The 21,497-nt window shown below is 45.7% G+C and overlaps 1 protein-coding gene across 4 annotated transcripts in view; it reads left to right on the top strand.

Annotated features, from left to right (window-relative positions):
* LRP8 (LDL receptor related protein 8) overlaps positions 1 to 21,497 on the top strand; it is a gene marked incomplete at its 5' end in the record, with an annotated part of 168,799 nt that overhangs the window by 129,210 nt on the left and 18,092 nt on the right. For all 4 annotated transcript variants that reach the window (XM_084528448.1, XM_084528447.1, XM_084528449.1 and 1 more), the window contains 2 exons: positions 13,672 to 14,034; positions 21,028 to 21,150. In XM_084528448.1, the coding sequence (XP_084384574.1) occupies positions 13,672 to 14,034; positions 21,028 to 21,150 (486 nt within the window). The remainder of the gene's footprint in view (positions 1 to 13,671; positions 14,035 to 21,027; positions 21,151 to 21,497) is intronic.

The raw sequence follows: 21,497 nt of genomic DNA, 5'->3' as shown, positions 1-21,497 counted from the left end.
TGTGTTGAGAGTTTGCACATGCAATCTCCTTTAAGCTTTGTATTGGCCACATCTTTGGTGGATTATCTTGCATGAATGGAAAACAGACTGGTGTCCTACAGCCCTCTCCTTTTCTAGCGGTCACTGCTGAAGACCAGCTGTTTTGCCTGGCACCCTGTGTGATCTGAAGTGGATTTGTCACTGCAGAGCTTAGGATAACTTTTCTTCAAGAAAGGAAAGAACTTGCAGTCTTGTATGCTGTTCTTGCAGCACCTCCATTAGACAAGAGGTTCAGCTGCTTAGTTAGGAAGCTCTGGACATACCTGGGCACAGGTATGTTGTTCACCCACAAATAAGAAGGAAAAATTTCTCCCCAAACTTCCACCGAGGAGACAATGGAAACTGTGTTATTTAACCTGCAGTGGATAAAGCATCGGTAATTAGGCATCCAGATTTGTGTCTGCACAGGTTGTAATTGCACCAGGGATTAGCTGTGGGTAGTAATCCTCGCATGTAGTTAGCTAAGTGCCTGTCGGCCTAAGTAACTTACTTCCAGCAAGCTGAGCAGCAGGCTTTAAGTCCACTACTAATGTTCGGTGCACAAACAATTGTTGAAAATGCAAATACCTACCTTTTTAAAAATCACAGAGTACATAAAACCAAAATAAACTCATTTTTTGGTTCTGTGGAGCAGAAGTAATCTGTGTCTTTACAATACTAAGTGTGTTGTAGTCTTAAGTCAATTTGCTTTTCTAGTACTGATATCAGCAGTTTATAATGTAAGCACAGTCCTGAATTTGCTGGCCTGAAGGTACTGGCTTCCCCTTTCTGATTTCTGTGGTCAAGGCTGCCTGCTCCTGATGTACCTTAACTTTCTTCACAATAGATTGGATAAGTTTAGGAACACGTTTACTGAGTCTAAAAAGAGAAATTGAATGTGAGAGACTGTAATTAAAGCATCACAGCTCAGGGGCAGTCTGGATTTCAATAACTACTGCAGAACTTGTTAAATCTCTGCTGAGAGAGACAATGACCAGTGTTTTGTCAGCTGCTCAGGAATGCAGAGAATTTCAGCATGACTTTAAAAAAGGAAGTACTACCATCCCATCACAGCTGAAATGGGCATTTCATTCCTTCAATGGGCATGTCTATTGCTCCTCCTGAGTGGGCTGTGTAGGATGGTCAAGAGAGAGAGCAATGTACAGTTCCCGAGTCTTCTGATCGTGTTACCAGTTCTCTCCTGGACCAGTTTTTGCATCCAGTTAGAAATTGTGTCCTGCAGATAAGGAGCTGGAAGTGAATTCAATTTTCCCTTCTTTTGTAACAGATACAGTGAAAGGCTGTATTTGTTGGTGCTTTGGTAGGCTAATTTCCCATACCATAATTTATTCAGTTTAATTATAGCACGGAGATAAAGCACTGCATGGGAACTTGTGCACATAAGAAAGGACACACTTAGACCAGTCTCTTAACATTGGGCCAGGGTGAGAGCCAGGAATTCTGCAAGAATCTCACAACAGGGACAACCTTGTTACTGCGGGTATCTTCTGCTGTAACTGAAAATAACTGTATTTGTGTTATATGAGACAGCAAGGTCTTCTCAAACATATTCTTGTGTGTTTTTGCCTTTTTCCCTTTTCCATGTGTTTCCTTGTTCCCAAAAAGGCCTTTATGCAGACATGCACAGCATTTATGAAACCCATAAATCTCTGCTTATGTGGCACTGAGTTGTTTGCACTTGGAGGATGTTCTTTTAACCTGAGCATGCTTCAGTGACTCACAGGTCCCACATCTTTAGATCTAATAGCTGTGTACTTATATCTCACACCTATTTTTGCTGTGTACTTTGCAAGATCAATTTGCTTTCCTCTTTAAACTTGCTGGTCCCTGCAGGTGATGCTGGTCCCAGCTCCTCTACAGCTTTGTTAAATACACCTTTAAGTTGCTGAGCTTTAAGCAAGTTAGGAATCTTTATGGATGTGGGTGCCTGTCTTTCTAATGTAGTATTTGAATATTCTGCTTTTTCAGATGTTTTAAGAAAAAGCAGTAGAGCTGTGTTCACTGACAGCAGCAGAGACTGAGTTATGCCTTAATTTTCACATGATAGCCCCATTCCTGTAACTTTTTTTTTTTTTTTTTTTTTTTTTACTTCTTCCCCAGATTTCCTACTCATTTCAGTGATGAGCTTCATTTTTCACTTGTCTGATAGTCAGCAGGGAGACTTCTGCTGGCTCAAGTGAGTTTTGGACTAATAATTCCAGCTTCCACTTGTCCACTGTATATCTCAGAATTAATTCTGGATTTTCAGTCTTGAGAGACAATATGCCAGATAAAAATTGAGCAAACTGGGTAATATTTCTTAAATTAATGAGGGAGGCAACAGTAAGCAGAATCTTGCCCAGCTGTAAGCCACATGTCCTTCCCCTGGTAGCTCACAGCCTCCAGGTTTTCATGCTGTATATCATCTCTCAGCCCCTCAGGGTAGGAACTTTTCATTTAACTGCTTTCTGGCAAAGCTCCAGGCACATGTGTGATTCTCTGTAAAAAGCAGCAGTGCTCAGAAGCAAGTGGTCCTTTTCTTGGAGGATCCAAGTGCAGAAAAATTTCCGAATCCGCTCTTTGCAATAACCTGCACAATAGCGCTCATATCACCTGAGAGCTATTGGCAGAAAGCAGAACTTCAAGCAGACTAAAGCTGGCCTGATCCTTCTAGCAGATCCACCTGATGATGAGCCAGCTGAAGTGGGGAAAGCTGATTTAAAGCCACCTTACTCTGCACTGTGTTCCTGTATCTGTGCCCACAGGAATTAGAAAATGTGACCTTTCTGTTGACCGGGAAGTTGTCTCATGGTGTAGCGGTAAGGAGCATCCTGTCATCTCATTATTTCCTTCTGGATGCAGTAAAGGTGCCTGTGTTTTGCATCTAAGAGCCACGCTTCCAGTGCCATCTATGGGCATTTGACCATACTAATCCTCTTCAGGCCAGCTCTACACAGATCCTAGAGAGAGAGTTTTGCTTGGTGGTAATGTAGCACTAACTTTGTCTTCCTTTGCGGCATGATTAATACATGCTTTCATCCAAGGTAGGAATTCAGTTTGTTGCCTTCACTAACAGGTTAGGCACACAGCGGTGTAATGTTCCTCAGTCAGTTCAGAGGGAAACCAAACCCAAAGGATCGGATTTTGCCATATATTCTCCCTGAGAAACTCACCAGTTTAAATGGGGTTAAAGTTCATGCTGTTGCATTTGTGCTTGAAGAAGGAATATTTGTCTAATACAATTATCCATGATTATTTCAGCATGTGGTGGAAAGAAGCATGGCTAGCCTGAAATTCCTGGCATTTTTATAAAAGGTAACTGTAACTTGAATACACTTGCCATGGTGGAGGAATCTACAATTATTTCCAAAAAATGGAAAGAAAATTACTATAGATTTAACAAATGAAAGTCCTTCATAAATAAGATAAGGTAGCACAGCAATGGTATCTTCTGGGTTTTACATGATGTTTAATTACTGGACAGCTGGAGGGATTAATGCTTGTGCATTATGCCCTGGCTCTCAGAAATTAAACATGTACAGCTGCCACTTTATCAATGCTTAAAGTATTAGAGCTCCTTCAAAAGCAGCAGTAATTGCAGAAAAATCCCCATTGTTACATTGGAAAAATCTCAACCCATAATCATATTTTCCTGAGTTCCTTCAAAACAAACTAGCAAGCAAAAAGAACTTGGTAGTTACCTTTAATTGCATTCTTACAGGAAAAGTGAAGGTAGTTTCATTGTTAATGCAATGGGGGCTTGTTGTAATTAAATGGAAAATCCTGTATCAACTTAAGGTTAAGGGTAAGATAGTCATCATAAACGGCAAGAATTAAACGTGAAAACCATGGCCTGACCAGTGTCAGGGCTCTATCTGCAGTAGGTTAGGGCAAAATGGCTTTGTTTCCCCTGATGCTGACTCTTTAGTTCAGGTGTAGGAAGGAAGAGACACATGCAGTGTTCTGCAAATGGAGTGTCCCAGTACTGAGCGGTGTCTCGCTCACCACAGCAGGCTTTGGTGGTCGCCTATGCACATTTGCACACTGCTGATCCCTCAGTTTCAGATAAATTGTCCGTATCAGTATGTTCTATGAATAATTTATCCTTTAACACATGCTAGAAGGAAGCACAGCACATAAAATAAGACAATCCAGAATGTACTACTTCTACAATGTTTTCCTGCAAAGGTACACTGGGGAAAAAAGAGGAGATGCAAAGAGAACAAACTGCAAACACTCTCAGACATGGGTACTCCTACATATCCCAAATGCCAGTTTTTTACAGAGTTGTGGAAGAGTGGTATGAAATACATGTTTTTATTAAGAATAAATAAATAAACGTAATGGTTAGCTAAAACCAAAGCTTAGTGCTATATGTGCACACACAAAAGCTTTTTCCTGCTATTCTTTCAGGTCATTAGATGGAGAAGTTGTCTCTGATCCTTCTTTCCCATCTCATAAGTCATACTGTCAAAGGAGCAAAATTTGGCCTGTAGTTGATGTTTATCTTCTGGGCAGATGTTTAGTTGATGTTTATCTTCTATCTATCTTTCAACAGTTAGGGCTCTTGGAGTTGAAATAGCCAAGAAATTGCATCTCTTATTGCCAGATATGATTGTATTTTATGTCCCTAAAGTGCTTTCTTCATAAGAATAGAGCTATAATTCTGAGCTTATTCATCCAAAAAGCAGGAATTTGTTTAGTTTTATTAAGGGAAATCTCCTGTAACTGTCAGTGCCAACAATTGTGTTATGATGGCAGCAGATACGTGGGTAGAAGTTCCCATCCTTCAGTGGCCATGGGTACATATGTTTCACTAATTAAGCAGTGCTTAACAGTTATGCTTCCTGAGCATATGATTTTAAAACTGAATCAGAATCAGCTAGCTTGAACTCAGTACAATCCTACGCAGGAGAGGGTCATGTAGTGTTTGATGGGGAGGGGGGTTGTGAGTCATGTTAATGGATAAAACAGCCTTTTAAATTTAACTTCATAGCTGAAATACACCATTTCCAAACAGGGGAAGATAAAATGGTTGGATTGGTTTTGCTTACATTTTGCAAAGAAGTTTGTTTCTTTGATAAAATGTAACTGGGAGGCTTAGCTCTCAATAAAATGCACTTAACTCTATTTCTTTTTTCCAGAAAGTTTAAAATAAATGCTTGTGCAGTACAATTGATTCACCATCTCAGCTGAAATTCAGCAAAGTACTGCCTCCATTTCAAAGCAGTAGAAATGGAAAGGCGAATCCTAATGTCCCAGAGATCTCAATAGTATTAAAGTGAGTGCAGTTAGCACGGCACTTACACTTTTAACTGCTGTGAGTGTCACTCAGTGCTTAAATTTTCCATATGAGTAGAAAATCTAAAGCATTTTTTCTAAACAAGATTGCCATATTTGGGTGAGATTGTGGGTCTGTTATTTGGGTCCACTACTTACATCAAATAATAACTGTGCCCCTGGTATGACCGAAGTAGAAATCATTAGGAGATGGTGTCGTGGTTTAACCCGGCTGGCAGCTAAATACCACGCAGCCGTTCGCTCACCCTCCCCCCTCCCTCTCTGGGACGGGGGAGAGAAATGGAAAGTGAAGCCCGTGAGTTGAGATAAAGACAGTTTAATAAGACAGGAAAATAATAATAACAAAATAATAATAACAATAATAACAATAATGTTACAATGGTGATAATAGGAAAGTAATAATAATATGTACAAACAAGTGATGCACAATGCAATTGCTCACCACCCGCTGACCGATGCCCAGCCTAACCCCGAGCAGTCCGGCCCCCTCCCCCCGGCTAGTCACCCCTATATATTGTTCAGCATGACGTCAGATGGTATGGAATACCCCTTTGGCTAGTTTGGGTCACCTGTCCTGGGTCTGTCCCCTCCCAGCTCTTACTGCACCCCCAGCCTGCCTGTTGGCAGGACAGAGCAAAAGGCTGAGATGTCCTTGGCTTGGTATAAGCACTGCTCTGCAACAATTAAAACATCGGGGTGTTATCAGCACTCTTCTCATCCTAAGCCAAAACACAGCATTCCACCAGCTACTAGGAAGAAAATTAATTCTGTTCTAACTGAAACCAGGACAGATGGTTGTTCCTAAAGAGGCTGTCGGTCTCTCCCCTTCCCCAAACCACCTCCGTGGTCTTGTCTTTCTAGATGTGGTCTCTGCTTATATTCATAACCTTCAGTCTGGCTATGCTGAATTCTGCTGCTTGTCTCGGTGTATCCTCTATGCTACTTCTTTTAAGTACTCATCTCTTCACATCAGATGTCTTGCAAACTGTTTTATTTCAGACGCATCGTTTTGGTTGTTATTGCACCTACATTCAAACTCATTTTGGATCTCTGATCCTGGAGAAATGTGAGAGCCTGTTGGGTAAGGTGGGGACGTGAGATGTTACAGAAGGGTTTGTGACAACTCCTTTGTTTGTGCTCTGGAAGAGTTAACAGTGCCATGTGCTAAATGCAGTGAATATTTAAGGCTAATAGGGAAGCAACTGCAATAAGAAGAAATATCTCCTCTTGCAGAGAATTCCCGTTAAGCAAACTAAATCAGTGGAAGTGGAGATTTTATGGGGCTGTGACCTCATTGCTTCTAATGTGAGCACTGCCTTGTCCCTCATTACTCAGCTGAATTAAAACCTGTGAGCCCTCAGTTGCTGTCACTGCCAGATCAGGCTGAAGCCAGGCTTCTCTGTGTACCAGCTCTGCCTTACCTGTTTGGCCCACTGGTTCAGAAACATATCCTCAGGGTGGCCAGTGTGGCTTTGCTCTGCTCTGTCCTTGACGTATCTGTCAATGATTCCATCAACTAACTGGTTTGTACCTAAGAATTGGGATTTTTTCCCCTGAGAGTGCTTTTGAGATAGGCATAGTTATGATGATGTGAGAGTAGCTGTGCAAGCATAAGTAGTGCGTGAAGCTTTGCAGTGTCACTTGCTGCTCCCTCCTTTCCTTATCTGCATTCAATAAAGCAAAATATGGTGGATTGTACCAAACTCCCAGGCTCCCCTTCCTAGGTGTGGCAGAGTAAAAGTCCTGTTTTTCCAACTGCTTCAACTGCTGCCATCTCTCTGACTGGGAATGTGTGGGTAAGGAGGTGGTGACAGGCCAGCAACATAGCTGTGTGCTTTTTAACTTCAGAGTGTAGCTTTTAAGGTTCTGGTGCAATCCTTTTCCTGAGCTGGACATAAGAAACCAGAAAGCAATGGGTAAAACAGGCAGGTATGAGAGGACAGTGCATGTCTGTGTGAGCACAGAGTGAAGTGCCCAATGGACAGAAGGTGAAATGTATGGAGTGAGCCAGTCCTAGGAAAGCATCCGAGGTCTAAACTTGGCAATGACAAAATGAACCGCAGATCATGCAGAAAGGTTTGTGCAGGCAACCCTTACAGCCACAGGGCGTCTGACTGAATCCTAGAGGCGTGCAGACAGGGTAATGTGGGGTTTTTGTGTGTACTGTCACGGGATCAAGGCAGTGGCAGCAGTGCCCTGTTGTGCTTGCTGGATACTACAGATATTCCTCAGAAATACGAACTTTGTACGATAATATCAGAGCAGCTGCTAGTTTCATGGATGTTACTAGATGTTTCTGAGGGATTTGCCAAATCAGTGTTAATTTGTAAAATTGCTTTTTTAATAAATAAGTTGTGTCTGAGGGAATAGGGGTGAGCGTGTCCCACACGGGTTCCAGTTTTCAGAGTCAGAACAGAAACCCACTAAACGCATCCCAGCATTATTTTTTTTCCATTTAAATTTTGGCTAGTACATAACATCTCCAATCTGATTCAGCTGCTTATATTTCAATCAGAATATAAGAGAGTAACGATAGGTCATTATTCTTACAACATCCTTGTGGGGTGTCTGTGGTTTGAGCAAAAAGCTGCCAACCTTAGGCATTCTGACCATCCTTTTTTTTCTCCCGGCCCCAAAGCTGCTTTATTTTATGCCTCACTTGTTCTTACTTTGATGTTATTTTCAGTCTTTTAGCCAGAATAAAAATGATAAACTTCATAACACTTCCCCAGTATGGAGTGAAGTTGAGGAAGCTGCACGTATGAGTTTAGCAGTCTTATTGCTCACAAATAAAGACAAGAGAAATTCAGAGCATGCATATCTTTTGTACATAAGCTGCTTCTCTCCGTAAATTGTGGGGTCCTAATGAATTCTATTTTGAGAAAATTAAATCACTTGGAATGAATATATGATTGTCCAAAAATATATTCAAAAACAGTAAATACATTTTTGAACCAACCATTATTTATCAGCAGGGGCTTTGGCATCTGGTTGCTCCATTATAATTAACTAATACTATGCAAATACTGCTGCAGAGAGGGGGAAAATAACTCGTTTGTGTTGGAGGGGAGCAGCGTGGCAAAGGCAGCGAGTGCGTGCAAATATTAATTTGCAAGAGTGCGTGAAATGGCTCCTTAGCTCCATTAGTGATCTGAACAATATCAGGAATTACTATTCCTTCTGCAGTCTTCATCTATATGGGCTTTTCGGTATCAATCACCATAGCAACAACCACCGCTGGTAGTGAGACTGCAATTCAGCTGCATTATTCCCTCCATGGGAGGCCTGTCATTTTTTCAGAGCAATGCGCTTCAAGGTCATCTTCATTTACCTCTGTCTCTTCTGCTGCCCTTCCTGGAGGGCAGCTTTCGATGGGAAACTTGTCCTTCTAGGCATGAATCCACGCTTTAAAGACTGGTATTTGACCAAGGATCAGTATTAAATATTCGGGTATGTGGTAAGCATGCTGATTTTCTGCAGATGAAACAAAATATAGAGAGACAATTAAGCCTGAAAATAAATACTGAGTCAATAAAGCCCACACTATGGCTGCACTAGTAACTGGCCTGGGAGCCCCAACTTAATTCAGCCTGCCTGGACTCTGTGACCTCCTTATCTCCAGTCCCGCTCAGAGATTAATTTACGTGAGCTGTGGTGGCTGGATTTGCTCTCCACGCAGAATACCTGGGCAGATGGAGCTCAGGCATCCCACTTTTGCAGCCGTGAGGAGCTCGGATCCTAAACCTGGCAGCTCAGGGGTTTCAGAAGTCCCCCGGCCTCTCCTGCCAGTGTTCAAGCTGCGATAAAGTGCCAGTGCCAGTGTTAGTAGGTGCAAACCATCCTTTGCATTCTTCAGAGAATCCCTGCTCAGATTTAGGCAAACAAGAAAAATAAGCCACGTGGTTTTTTTCAGTTGTCTTGGGGAGGGTGTCAGAAAACTGCAGCGTAATAATTCATCTCATTTTCTTCTCTTCAGTGTCAGTAATTGCTGTTATCCACTTCACCACAAATTTTACCAAGTAATTATCTTTCTCAAAGCCATTCATAAAGTTTCAAGTGGAACTGAGGTTTTGGATGAAAAATATTAATAAAATATCAGATTCTTACTGCAAATCTAAAAATCTTTGATTAAAGATTAGCAGGGGAAATGGTAATGGTCCAGTGTACATCATTCCCAGCTCTTACTAATGCTGGCTATAATGCTTATTTCACATTTTTATTTTTATCCAGATTCGAAGATCCTTGCTTTGTATAAATGTCTGTTGTAGAAAAATTATGTACAAATATGGGGGTTGGGTTTTGGTGTTTTTGTTTTGTTTGAAATTATGGTTCTTAAAGAGTACCCTTTATTTTTAGAGCATTTTACTTTTCTTTATAAACACGTAAAAAGCATGTGGTAGAATTATCTTAGCTTTTTGGTGCAGCACATGAGCCAAGGCTGTTGCTGCTACACCAGGCTACTCATTAAAGCCTCCAGTTAAATCCTGGCTCAGGCAGAGGAAAACCAGTACCGAAACACTAACTCCACCACCACAATCTTTCTTTTCTTCCTTCCAAGGACTGCTTCTGCTGCACTCTTCTCAAGAGATGTGACAAGATTGCAGTGAGGCAAAAATAGTGATGTTTGTGCTGTATGCATCAAGCCTTAGCACAAGGCAGAAATGAATGCAGAGCACCTCTGGTGTATATTGTCTACAGGCCACTGCCTGTTAGATGTGATATTTTGCTTCCTAAAAGTGTGAAGAATCTTAATGGGTTACAGTTCCCTACAAAACAGCTTTTGTAATTATGCTCGTATGCTGCTTTGAAACCAGTCGGTTAAATACTTCTTGACAAACACTTCTTCTTGACAATATTTCTACTGGGATCACTTCATATTTGCAGTAGTTTTTGCACCTGAGAGTGGGATGTTTATTAATTTCTTTGGCACTAAGGAAAGCAAGCTAATATTTGTTTCCTTTGTTTCACACCAGTAAGCTCACAATAGGACAGGTAGCAAAACCAGAGAATGCAAACAAATTGCTGGAGTCAAAAAAAAGATACCCTGGTGGTAATTTAATTATTATTCAAGGCATTTCTGTTGAAATGCTCTGGAGGCAGGGAAATGCTGTAGCGATAGGACTGCGCAGGTACCCTGACAGATTTATGAAAGGAGATGTGAAGCAAACTGTCCCCAGGACTTCATTCCCCCATGCTCATCTCTCCAGCTGCCCATGTAAGATAATTTGTAGTGCTGCTTTTTATTAGGTTTGCCAAACCGCACAGCAGAGGTCCCAGGGAGCGGGAGCGCGTTGGCTCTTGCATGGGTGCAGCGGGATTGTAAGCAGCTTTTCTCCTCTGTTGCCTGTTTGTGCCAGAGCAAGTCCCCGAGTGGCTGGAAGCTGCAGACTGCTCTATCCTTGCATGCCCCGTGGATTTTAGCTGTTAGAGAGGATAACAAAAGGGTGAGAGGAGCTGGGACAGTGTCTGCCTTCTGGGGGCCAGCAGGAGAGCCAGCTGCACACAGACAGAGGTCTCTGCTCAAGGCAAGTGTGACCCCAAAGGAACTGTCCCATTTGAGCTGGCCTGAAGATGACCGTCAAGTCTATAAATGAAGAAAAGGGCATTTTCATTCCTTGAGTTGGCCAAGAGGTGCCTGGAGCAGCCTTCTGTAGTGCTCCCATCTGGCATCACACCCCGAGGAGCCATCTCAGCAGCACCGTGTCTGCAGGTGGCCCTGGTGACAGCGCTGGGGGCTGCCTGGTGGCCTCCCTGGCACGGCACGGTGACAGCAGCCAGCCCCGTCTGAGCAGGGCAGCTTCCCTGAGAAAGTCCTCGCAAGAGGTTACAGAAGGTGAATTGCTTCTGCTTTCTTCTGACGGTGATTATCAGTAATTTTATACCTGGACTGGGATCTCTAGGTGCGGAGGAGGAGCTTTTGTGCAAACTTCCATTGTGTGTGTCCCACACGCGTTTATCCGTCCCTCATTTACCAGTACAGCAAATTTCTACAGAGAAACGTGTACAGATGGGAGGAGGGGTGGAGGTGGGGCCAAGAAAACAACGAAGGAAAAGAGATGGGCTCATTACAGCTGGGGAGAAGGAAATGAATGCACATCTGCAGTGTGCAAATCATTATAACCTTGCCCAAAACGAGGGATCAAAGGGCTGTGGAAATTTTTGCTTGTTGGTATGTTTCTGAGATTGATCAAAATAATGCCAGAAAAACAATTTATTCTTCTCAGCCCTGATCTGTTACAGAAATTGAACGTAGACCTAGAAATACTGCTATTCCTCAGTTCCTTTTCTGATTAGATTGGTAAGATGAGAACTGTTACCTTAAATTTCCATTTGGCAGTTCCATATTATTCATCATCTGAAGAGATCATTAGGTCCTACAGCTGTGTGCTGATCGCTGGGATTAACAGAGCATTTTATTTTGAGTTATTGGCTAAGGATAGGAAAGTATGCTGAATGAAGAAAAAGAGCAGAACTTGTGTGTGGGCTGCAGCACTTTAATGGTCTCAGTTCTGTCATGCAAAATGGTTTTTTAAATGCTTTTCCACCAGACTGTGGTTGTATTTCAGGTCCTTATGAGAGGCATTCATCTCCTAACCAGATGCCCTGGTGAGGGCATCTCTCCAGCCCCAAAATACCCTCCTGAGTGCAGAAGGAGCCTGGGCAAGCTGCCTGGACTGGCCAGCATTTGGTGGCTAACACAGGCGCTCCTTTGGTGGCCACGCTGTTGTGTGTAATTAGCGCTGTAAGGCTGGGCACACAGCAGCCTGCAGCTGAGATTCTCTGTACCATTTATCCCTGCTGGATGGAGCTTGGGCTGCAGCCAGTGCCTGGTGTCACACCAAGGAAGGCAAACCTTTTCTTCCTCTCATTAGTCAGGTTGTGCTCTGGCAGACGCGGGAACATCTGGAAAACCTGGGAGTAAACGGGACCGAGCGCAGGGCAGGAGGGGAGAAGCAGATATATCTTGTCATGCTCTGGTGTGAAAACACGGGCTGCTCAGTTTGACAGGCGGAGCCCAGCGAGTTCACAAGCTAGAACATAAATATCAGTGTACAACCCCGTAAATGAATGAGTTAAGACAACATACTCTTAATTGCTAGGTAAATAGTTGTGCTCCCAGGTATGAAGCAGGCGTATTTCAGTAGGGTACTGCTGGGTTCCCGCTGCTGGCTGTAAAGCTCACGTGTATCAGCTGCTTCACTGCGAGGCTGCTGCGGGGAGCTGTGCTGCCCCTTGCAGCTACCAGGACGTCTGAACTGGGGCTGGAACAGGGGCTCTGCAGGAGTGACCGTAAATAGCTCTGCTGTTGAAGACAAAATGTTATCCAAGTGCAATTAGAAAAAATATTTATTTTATTTATATTGCTTGTAGTTTATATAATGCATAACTTTCCTGTAGATATCTGAAAGGGCAGAAGCAGAGATTTATTTATTTTTTTAACTAAGAGACTAAACTACACCTAATTAAGAGTACTTGAAGCAAATTTCTTCTAGGGTTTTGGTTCCCTCGTTTTCATTTGGTTGATGAAATAAAGTGAGGGCTAAGTGCAGGTTATTGGAGTACCTGAAATTTTAATTTAAGCAGGTTTCTCTGGTTCAGCTGTCCATCAGGCTTGCAGACAAGAGTGCTCCACTCAGTGCTCAGCTTCATATCTGACAAACGTCTCATTTGTATGTTAATGCTGAGTTGTGATTTCCAGGGAAGGCATTCAGTGTGTTGTAAAGGGCCTCACTGGCAGATTGCAGCTAAATTGATGCTCGACTCACTAAATATTTACCCTACACATCCCACTTAATATGTCCAAAACCAGGCACACTGTGAAATCCTCAAACCTGATTCTGTGCTCGTGACAGCCAGGAAGCTGGTGGTGTCAGCGCCGAGCACAGCGCAGCGCTGTGGGTCCCCCCCAGCGCCTGCCAGCACACCTCTGGCCCTTGCAGTCTGTCCACTCTGTCCACCTTGGTCCCCACACAGCAGGGCTCGTGGGGCTGCTCCTGCCTCAGCACCAGGGCACGGCTGCAGCTGGCTCCCCATTTTTCCTGCCCCTTCTTCTGCAGGGCTGCCCACAGCCTAGAAGGGTGGTGGGGAGGTCGGACCAGGGCTGCAACTTGGGTCAGCGCGCTCCTGCTGCTGCTGCGGGGCAGCACAGAGCACTCCATGGCACAGCTGGGGCGATGTGCAGTGTGTTTTCACCTGCTCCTTGCCATGTGGTTTAGTTTAGGACAGCTGAGGTCATGCATTTGTGCCCTCTCCTGTCCCCTGTCTCAGACATTCGTAACGTACTAAAGCCAGCACGGTGGCGAGGGGGAGGTTGGAGGCCTTGCAGCTCACCTGCTTGTTTTTCTCCCCCAGCCTGTTCTCCCAACGAGTTCCAGTGCAGTAACAAGACGTGCATCTCCATCATCTTTGTGTGCGACGGGGACAACGACTGCGGGGACGGCAGCGACGAACGAAAATGCTCCCCTCTGACCTGCAACCCCAACGAGTTCCAGTGCAACAACAGCATGTGCATCCCCGAGCTGTGGGTGTGCGACAACCAGCCGGACTGCGACGATCAGTCGGACGAATCCGTGGAGAAGTGCGGCTACGATGCCAAGGCCCTCAACACCTGCGCGGCTCACGAGTTCCAGTGTGGCAACGGCGAATGCATCCACCTCAACTGGAAGTGCGATGGGGACGAGGACTGCAAGGACAAGTCCGACGAGCAGGATTGTCGTGAGTGTGTGCAGGGGCTCGGGACCCTGCTGGGGGGGAGAGGGCAGCCAGAAGGCACCGTGGGCTGGGGTTTGAGGCAAGGCTTTGATGTGAGCTGTCTGAGCAGCAACTGTGTGCCTGACAAAGGAGCGTTTGTGTCCCAAATGGCATGGCTGGGTCCCCGTCTCAGCAGGGTCAGGTATACTCCACACTCTTTTTTTGTTGTTTTTTTTATTTCATGCAGAGAGGGGGTTGAAGGAGCTGTTCAGTGGTTCCGTGCTTCAGAGAAGATCTGTTTCACTAGAAAGGAAGGGAATGGAAAATGGGAGAAAATTTCAAAGCCCCCAGACTGCACAATGGGGTCACAACCTGGAGGTCAAAAGCCATAATGCTAAAGGGAATATATGATCAGCCAAAAAAAAATAGTTAATTTCCTGCCTCTGAAGTTAGAGTGTACTGAACAAGGCACTCAAGAGCAGTACCTCTGAAGAATCCAGTTTGAAATGCGCTTTGAGCTTGGCTTGTTACAGGCACAGAGCTAATAAATAATGGATTTCTTTTCAGCTGGCTTTATGCATTTAACATGGTGTTGTTGGTGTGCATGGTATTTTGAATGTTTCATCCATTTTTAGTCACTAAACTGTTCAAGCTGGTCACTTATCTGAGGAGGGAGACAAGAAAATAAGAGCAAAATGTTTTGCTAAAATATTCATAATCACAAGATTGGAATTAAATAAAATATTTACATAGCTGTATCTATTCAGTAGCTCTGACATTGGGCCACCTCTGGGGAGGAAGGCAGCAGCCAGCTGCAGAAAGCAGACATTTTTACAAAGGTCCATAAGAAAATGTTCCTCTTTTTCCAGCTCCTCCAGGAGAGGAAGGATCAGACTCTTTTCTGGGCAGAGGTAGACAGATGCGAATTTGTTGGCTTCTTCAGCAATAGGAGGAGGTGGCAAGGTACAGTGTGTACACCACTGTGTACAGGACAGGAGAGCACCAGGGTGAGCTGTAGATAATCCTGGTGTGCCTCTAAAATTGCCAAGGACAATTTTAAAAGGCAGAGCAGGAGAAGCACAGCTTATTTTGAGAGAGAGCAGCTTCAACTGAAGGATATAATTGCTGTTGACCCCTTCCTATCCAGGTATGGATGGAGCAGGTAGGATGGCTTCTCTTCAGCTGCAGGGAGGTGCCGTGGGAGCTGCCGTAGCTCCTGTCAGGAGGGACCCAGGCAGCGCTCGCAGTCACAGCGGTGGTGCCCTGGCAGGACGGCTGATGTCACACAGCCCAGGAGAGGGGAGGGGAGCTCCCTTCCATTCCCAAGTGGTGCAAGAGGGGAGCAGCTCCAGGTGGAGCTTTCAATGGAATGTAGCTAAAATGGATTTTCAGGCCCTGTTGTTCAACTTGGAAGGAATTTTAATTCCCCAGCTTCTTTCCATGATCTGACAGACTCCAGCAAGTGCCAGCTGAGCTCAGATTGCCGAGGCCTAGGAGCATGGCTGTGACAGCAGCCCTCAGTTACAGAGCAGCTTCACCAAGCAGCACCTCCAGGTTTGCCAAGGGCAGCTTCTGTGGGGCAGAGGACGCAGCTGGATGTGGCTGCAGCACGGCACAGTGCTGACAACCAGTGGAAGAAAGAGGAAATGTGGCTAGAGAGGGCAGAAGTGACTTGAGACCATTATTTCCCTGACTAGGGGGCACTCAGTGCTTGAAGTTTCTGTAGTTTTTTGTTTTGTTTTGGTTTTGTTTTTGTTTTTTCCCCAGTGAGTCTCAGTGCAGCACAAGATGCAGCTTACCTACCCAGGAGAAATGGGCATGGGAGCTGCTTGTGCTGCCTTCAGCAGGAAGCCAAGAGGCTGTGTGAGCCAAAACCCTGCGTTTAGTTACTGACGTGCTCCTCTGTACAGGGTTGACTGCTTTACACCTGTGCAAATTAGGAAATCACCCCAGTGATTCCTAACTGCGAGGCATAATCCTGCTACTGCTTGCTCTGTGGGTAGGGGATCTCTCAGTTAGCAGCCAGCAGAGAGCCTGTGGCACTGAGTGCAACTATAGCTGTTGGGTCAACCAGGTCAGAGTCCAAACTAAGGTTGTTTCCCCATCCTATCCAAAGCTGTTGCTTGGGTGCACACGCCTGTGGTAAAAAAGTGGTATTTGAGCTCTCTGGAAACACAAAGTCACCATTTGTCTGTTGGAGTGAAGAGTGTAGGGATTGACCTTTATTATTTTTTAACTCCCTTCCAGAAATTGTCTTTTAGATCTGTAGTGCATCGCACACGGGGAGTCACACTGCCTGACACTGCTCCATCCCCATAGCAGCAGGAATGGCACAGATACTGCTGGGCCTCCCTCGGTTAAACCTGAGGGTGCCAGCACTGTGGTAGCCTCTTCTCTTGCAAAAGGGGATCATTCGGTTTTTGCGCTGTATAGAACGGAGGGATGGGAGCTTTAAAAAACATGTCATGAGGCCATCACCAGTTATTTGTTGTAATTATTTTGGGGTGATAAATGAGTGGAGCAGGAATGAAGGGTGACAGTTGGTGAACAGGTTTTGGCAGCAAAACCAGCAAATAAATAGGAGTGAAGGAGACATTTCAGGGAAGCTGTGTGAGAATGCTGAGTGGTTATTTTTTTGCCCCAGTATGTATATTCAAAAAATACATATATGCATGTATTAAATGAACATTAGGTTTGATTTATTAGTTTCCAAATCTGGAATGGTTATATTTTAAAATATTCTCTGCAACTCAGGTTAGGGTATCCAGGGGGGAGAATAAATAATGCTTACAGCTGACAGCTAGAAAACAGATCCCTTAAGACCTGACCTCACACTTTCGTGCCTCCGTCCCCCAATCTATAAAACAGGGTTGATGCATTTTGCAAATGCTGGGGTTCTCTTGAGCTTAAGTTAACTTTTGGGAAAAAAAAAGGGAGGGGAGCAGAAGACAGAAGAAACAGAGGCTCAGACTTGGAATCTGGAATGTATCTGCTGAATTTGAGCAATACGGCTTTGTGCCCAGTACTTGCAAATGAAAAGTGTGTCTGAGTGTGCCTGTTAATTTAGCAGGGCTTTGGTAAATTGTTTTGTATGTGATTTACAGAGCTGAGAAGATGGCTATAAAACTGCTGAGATTCCATAATAAAACAAACCCCCCAAAATAGCAGAGCAGTTTTCTGAACATCTTGTGCAGATGAACAGCCCTGCTCCTGTCTGTCCTTGGGATGTAGCCCATGGTGCTCAGCTGGGTTTGTGTCGCAGCTTCAGGATAACGAGGTTCCTGGCCCTCTCGCCTCAAACTCATGTTCTCCAGGCCAGGTATAGACATAGCATTCTCCCTTCTCCTGCTGAAAAATGCACCAAAAGATAGAAATGCCGTATATCTATTTCAATATCTTTGTGATCAGTAAGAGCTGTCACTGTATCTGCTCTTTTTGGGTGTTCATTAGGAGGCTCAAGGGCCATTTCTCAAAGATCTGAACTTCCACAGCCTTGCTGGAGTGAAATGAGCCTTAAAGCCAAGTCTGTTTTCCAGTTTTCTGTCACTTCTTGAAGCAAGAGCCTTTTGCAGAAATGTTTAAAAGTCCCACATCTGTGTTTTGCAGTCCCTTTAGCAACTGAGCTGGGACTGTGCAGTCATTTTTCTCTGTCTTGTGGTGTTAGTGCATCATTATGTTTGCAGTTCCTGCAAAGTTCTTAGTTTGTTGTAGAATTAGAAACCTTTCTATTCTTACCATCTGGCTATAACTGCTTTCTAGAAGAGCTTTGAGGACAATTAGTAGGATTTATAACAGCTGCCTTCCAAATCTGTAGTCACATCTTGCAGGTGTACTTCATAAACTGAAGACCTGCTCCTGCTCCAGGAAAGACAAGGCCCCCATTGGCTTTAATTACATGTGGCACATCTGTGGGGAGCTAAAACCTACAGTCAGAAATGGAGGACCATCCCATCCTGTCTTCATATGTAGAAGTTGCTCCAGAAAGGGTGAAGTAAACTGGTTTTCATGTTGGAAGGTGAAGAACATAATTGTGGTAAGGGAATTTTAGGTAAGACAGCAGGAAAAGCTTTGCAATGGCCAAGGTTTAATTTGGAAGAGGTTGGGGTTGTGTATGGGGGAGGTGGTCTCTCCATCAGAAGGGCTTCCTCCAGGCAAGTGGTCGCACACTGCAGGACCAGTTCAAGCAGCAGTGCCTCTGCCTCCCTGCAGGACCTCTCAGAGCCACTTCCAGATCTGGGGTCTGTGCTTCTCCCAGACCACAGCTTCATTTCCTCCTGTCCTTCATTGTTCTCCATTTAGAGCAACAGCTCCCAAACACTTGGAGCTGCTGTCCCAGATGTCCCACTGAGGTTTCCCATTTCTGAGTTTGGGTTTATTAGCTGAAATGTGGTGACACAGCTGGTCCCATAATTGTGCTTACTGCTTGGGATTTTTTTCTTGCTTTGCAGCTTTTTATGAATATAGTCCATATGGCTTTCCTCTCCAAGGAGCAGTGCTGTTTCCTAACCTTTCTCCTGTGAATAGTGTGTATTTCTTTGGCAGGATGTCCCCCTTCCTCCACCAACCCTCCAGTTGCTGCTCTCCCCGTCTCATGCCCTTCAATGCCTGTAGATGCCCTAGAGCTCAGTCCCCTGCAGCAGTTGTGAATCTGGATCCTGCACCCTATGCATGCTGTCACCAACAATGCTGAGCCTTTGTGCATACCAATGGTTGTGGTATTGGCGCCAGCCCTCTGCATGTCTATGGCTCTTTGGGGTTAGCTGAAAGTAGTAGTTTTTGCATTAGAACCAGTTTGTCAAATTGTTGAGGGAAGCGTGCCACGTAGCGCTCACCTCCCGGGCAGTACCATCAGCGCTGACCTCCTCCAGCTAGTCAGAGGCAGTGATTTTCTGTCATATGGCACCAGGCTGCAATCAGCAAGATGGAAAGGCTAGAATCAAGAGCTCTCTGGGGTGTGCTGCCTTAATAGGATTTTAAGAAAACATCTGGAAGACAGTCTCGGTAGAAATAAGCCATGAACATGTCCCAGGAATGAGGAGCCTGTTTTCAGCAGTGAACCCTTCAGTGGCCAGCCACTGCTGGTACCCTTGTCAGTGCAAGTCAGATCCCATCTAGGAAAGTTTAGTGTAACCTTGAAGAGGGAAACACCACTGCTTTTAGCATGATCAATGCAGCAGCCTGATTTACTTTTTCCACAATGTTTCTGTTCATCACATCTGTTTTGAGTCTGTAAGAATCTAAATAGGGCAAGTGAGCTTCAGGCTTGAAGTCTGGCCTGACCCTGTGGAGACGTTTTTAGCCCGTAACCCCAAGAAACACCAAGCCACAGGGCAGCAGAGCTCTTCGACCTTCCAGTGCTCTGTGGTTAGCTCATGGGCGTTCAGTAACCCCAGTGACTGTGTCTGTGTTGCTAGCTACATCCCTGGTGTGACTACGTGTAGTGGGTTTACGTGGCAAGGTTTTGGTAGCAGGGGGCCATAGGGGTGGTTTCTGTGAGAAGGATCTAGAAGCTGCCCCATGTTTGGGAAGGGCCCCACTGCTGACCAGAGCTGAGCCAATAAGCGATGTTGTTTCGCACCTCTGTGAGAGCATATTTGAGACGGGGAAAAAAACGCTGCGCCACACAGCAGCTGGGAGAGTGAAGGGAGTGAGGAACGGCCTTGCAGGCGCCAAGGTCAGTGAAGAAGGAGGGGGAGAGGTGCTCCAGGCGCCAGAGCAGAAGTCCCCTGCAGCCTGTGGTGAGGACCATGGTGAAGCAGGATGTCCCCCTGCAGCCCATGGAGTACCACGGTGGAGCAGGGTTCCACGCTGCAGCCCGTGGAGGAGACCACGGTGGAGCAGGTGGCCCTGCACCGACGGAGGCTGCCGCCTGTGGAAGACCCCTGCCGGAGCAGATTCCGGGCTGGACCTGTAGCCCGTGGAGAGGAGCCCACGCAGGAGCAGGAGACCTGGCAGGAGCTGCTGCCCGTGGGGGAGCCAGGTTGGAGCAGTTTTCTCCTGAGGGATGGACCCCGTGGTACGGACCCATATCTGGAGCAGTTCTGGAAGAGCTGCTGCCTGTGGGAAGCCCACACTGGATCAGTTCATCAAGGACTGCATCCCGTGGGTGGGACCCCACAGCACAGGGGACGAGAGTGACCAAGAAGGAGCGGCAGAGAAGAAGTGCTGTAGACTGACCATAACCCCCACTCCCCTGTTCCCCTGCGCCGCTCGGGGGGAGGAGGTGGAAGAGGGTGGATGGGGGGGAAGGTGCTTTTGGTTTCTTTCCTTTGTTTCTCACTTCTCTAGCTTGTTAGTAATGAGCAGTAAATCTTACTATCTCCCTATGCAGAGTCTGTTTTGCCCGTTACAATAATTACTGCGTGATCTTCTCATCCTTATCTCAACCTTTGAGCCCTTTTCATCATATTTTCTCCCCATTCCTCTTTGAGGAGGGGGAGTGAGAGAGCGACTGTGGTGGAGCTCGGCTGCCCACTCGAGCGGAACCACAACACTACGTTGCCTTTAGCAGAGGCACTGTACATGTATCTTGCAAGTGACCGTAGGCTGAGCATGTTTCAAAACACTGCTTAAATACAATTTTTTTTAAGGCAGAACTGAGGAGCGGTTGCCTTTGCATACGGAGTGCCGCTCTGCGCTGCTGTTTGAAATGCAGCCTGGCCTCTCACAAGGGCTGAAGGCCCCAGAAAGGCTCCAGTGTTGAAAGTTCAGCTGCCCACTTGCTTTCTTGCCTGTCACCTGAGAGGTTTCACTGTCTGCACTTGTTCTGTTTTGACGTGGTCTGCTCACATGGGTTTTGGGGCTCCTCTTCACATGGATGGAGAGCCTGATCTGGGATGTCGGGGGCACAGGAGGAGCAGCAGCTGAGGTAGCTGCTGCCTCTCTTGCTTGGTGGAAGCAGCTGATGCTCTGTGCCATTTGCTGAAGGAGGCTGCAAACTCCACTAGTGTCAGGAAAAACGTAACATACAAAGCTCCAACTCCTGCATGGCTAACACTTCAATGTGTTGTTTTAAAGCTCTGGTGACCTGCCGGCCAGATGAATTCCAGTGTGGGGATGGGACCTGCATCCACGGAGCAAAGCAGTGTGACAAGGTGCACGACTGTCCTGACAACAGTGACGAGGCAGGCTGCGTCCAAGGTACGTGCAAACAGCGCTGCGCTCCTCATGCTCGGGTGTGTAAGCCTGTGAGAGCTCCGTGGCCGCTGCAAAGGGAGGAGGCCTGTGTTGCTCCTCCGTGCCATGATGGGCTGCTTCCTGCAGAGAGGTTTCAGCCGTTCTGGCAGCGGGGCTGCTTGGGAGAGATGATTGTGCTGACCAGGCAGACTGCACGCCTTGAAAAGTTCCTTGCATCATACTCGAGCTTAATGTTCATTTGCTTAATCCCATCCCATTTCTGCTAATGACACCCTCTTGAAGCTCTGTGTCAGGCTTTTTGTTGTCATGAGCCTCATCTAACTTAGTTACTTTCCTCTCTTGCCCGACAT

This window comes from Aythya ferina (assembly GCF_964211825.1).
Source record: "Aythya ferina genome assembly, chromosome: 8".
NCBI classification, from domain to species: domain Eukaryota; kingdom Metazoa; phylum Chordata; class Aves; order Anseriformes; family Anatidae; genus Aythya; species Aythya ferina.
Note: the sequence above shows the minus strand (reverse complement) of the source record. Positions and strands in the feature narration are given on the sequence as shown.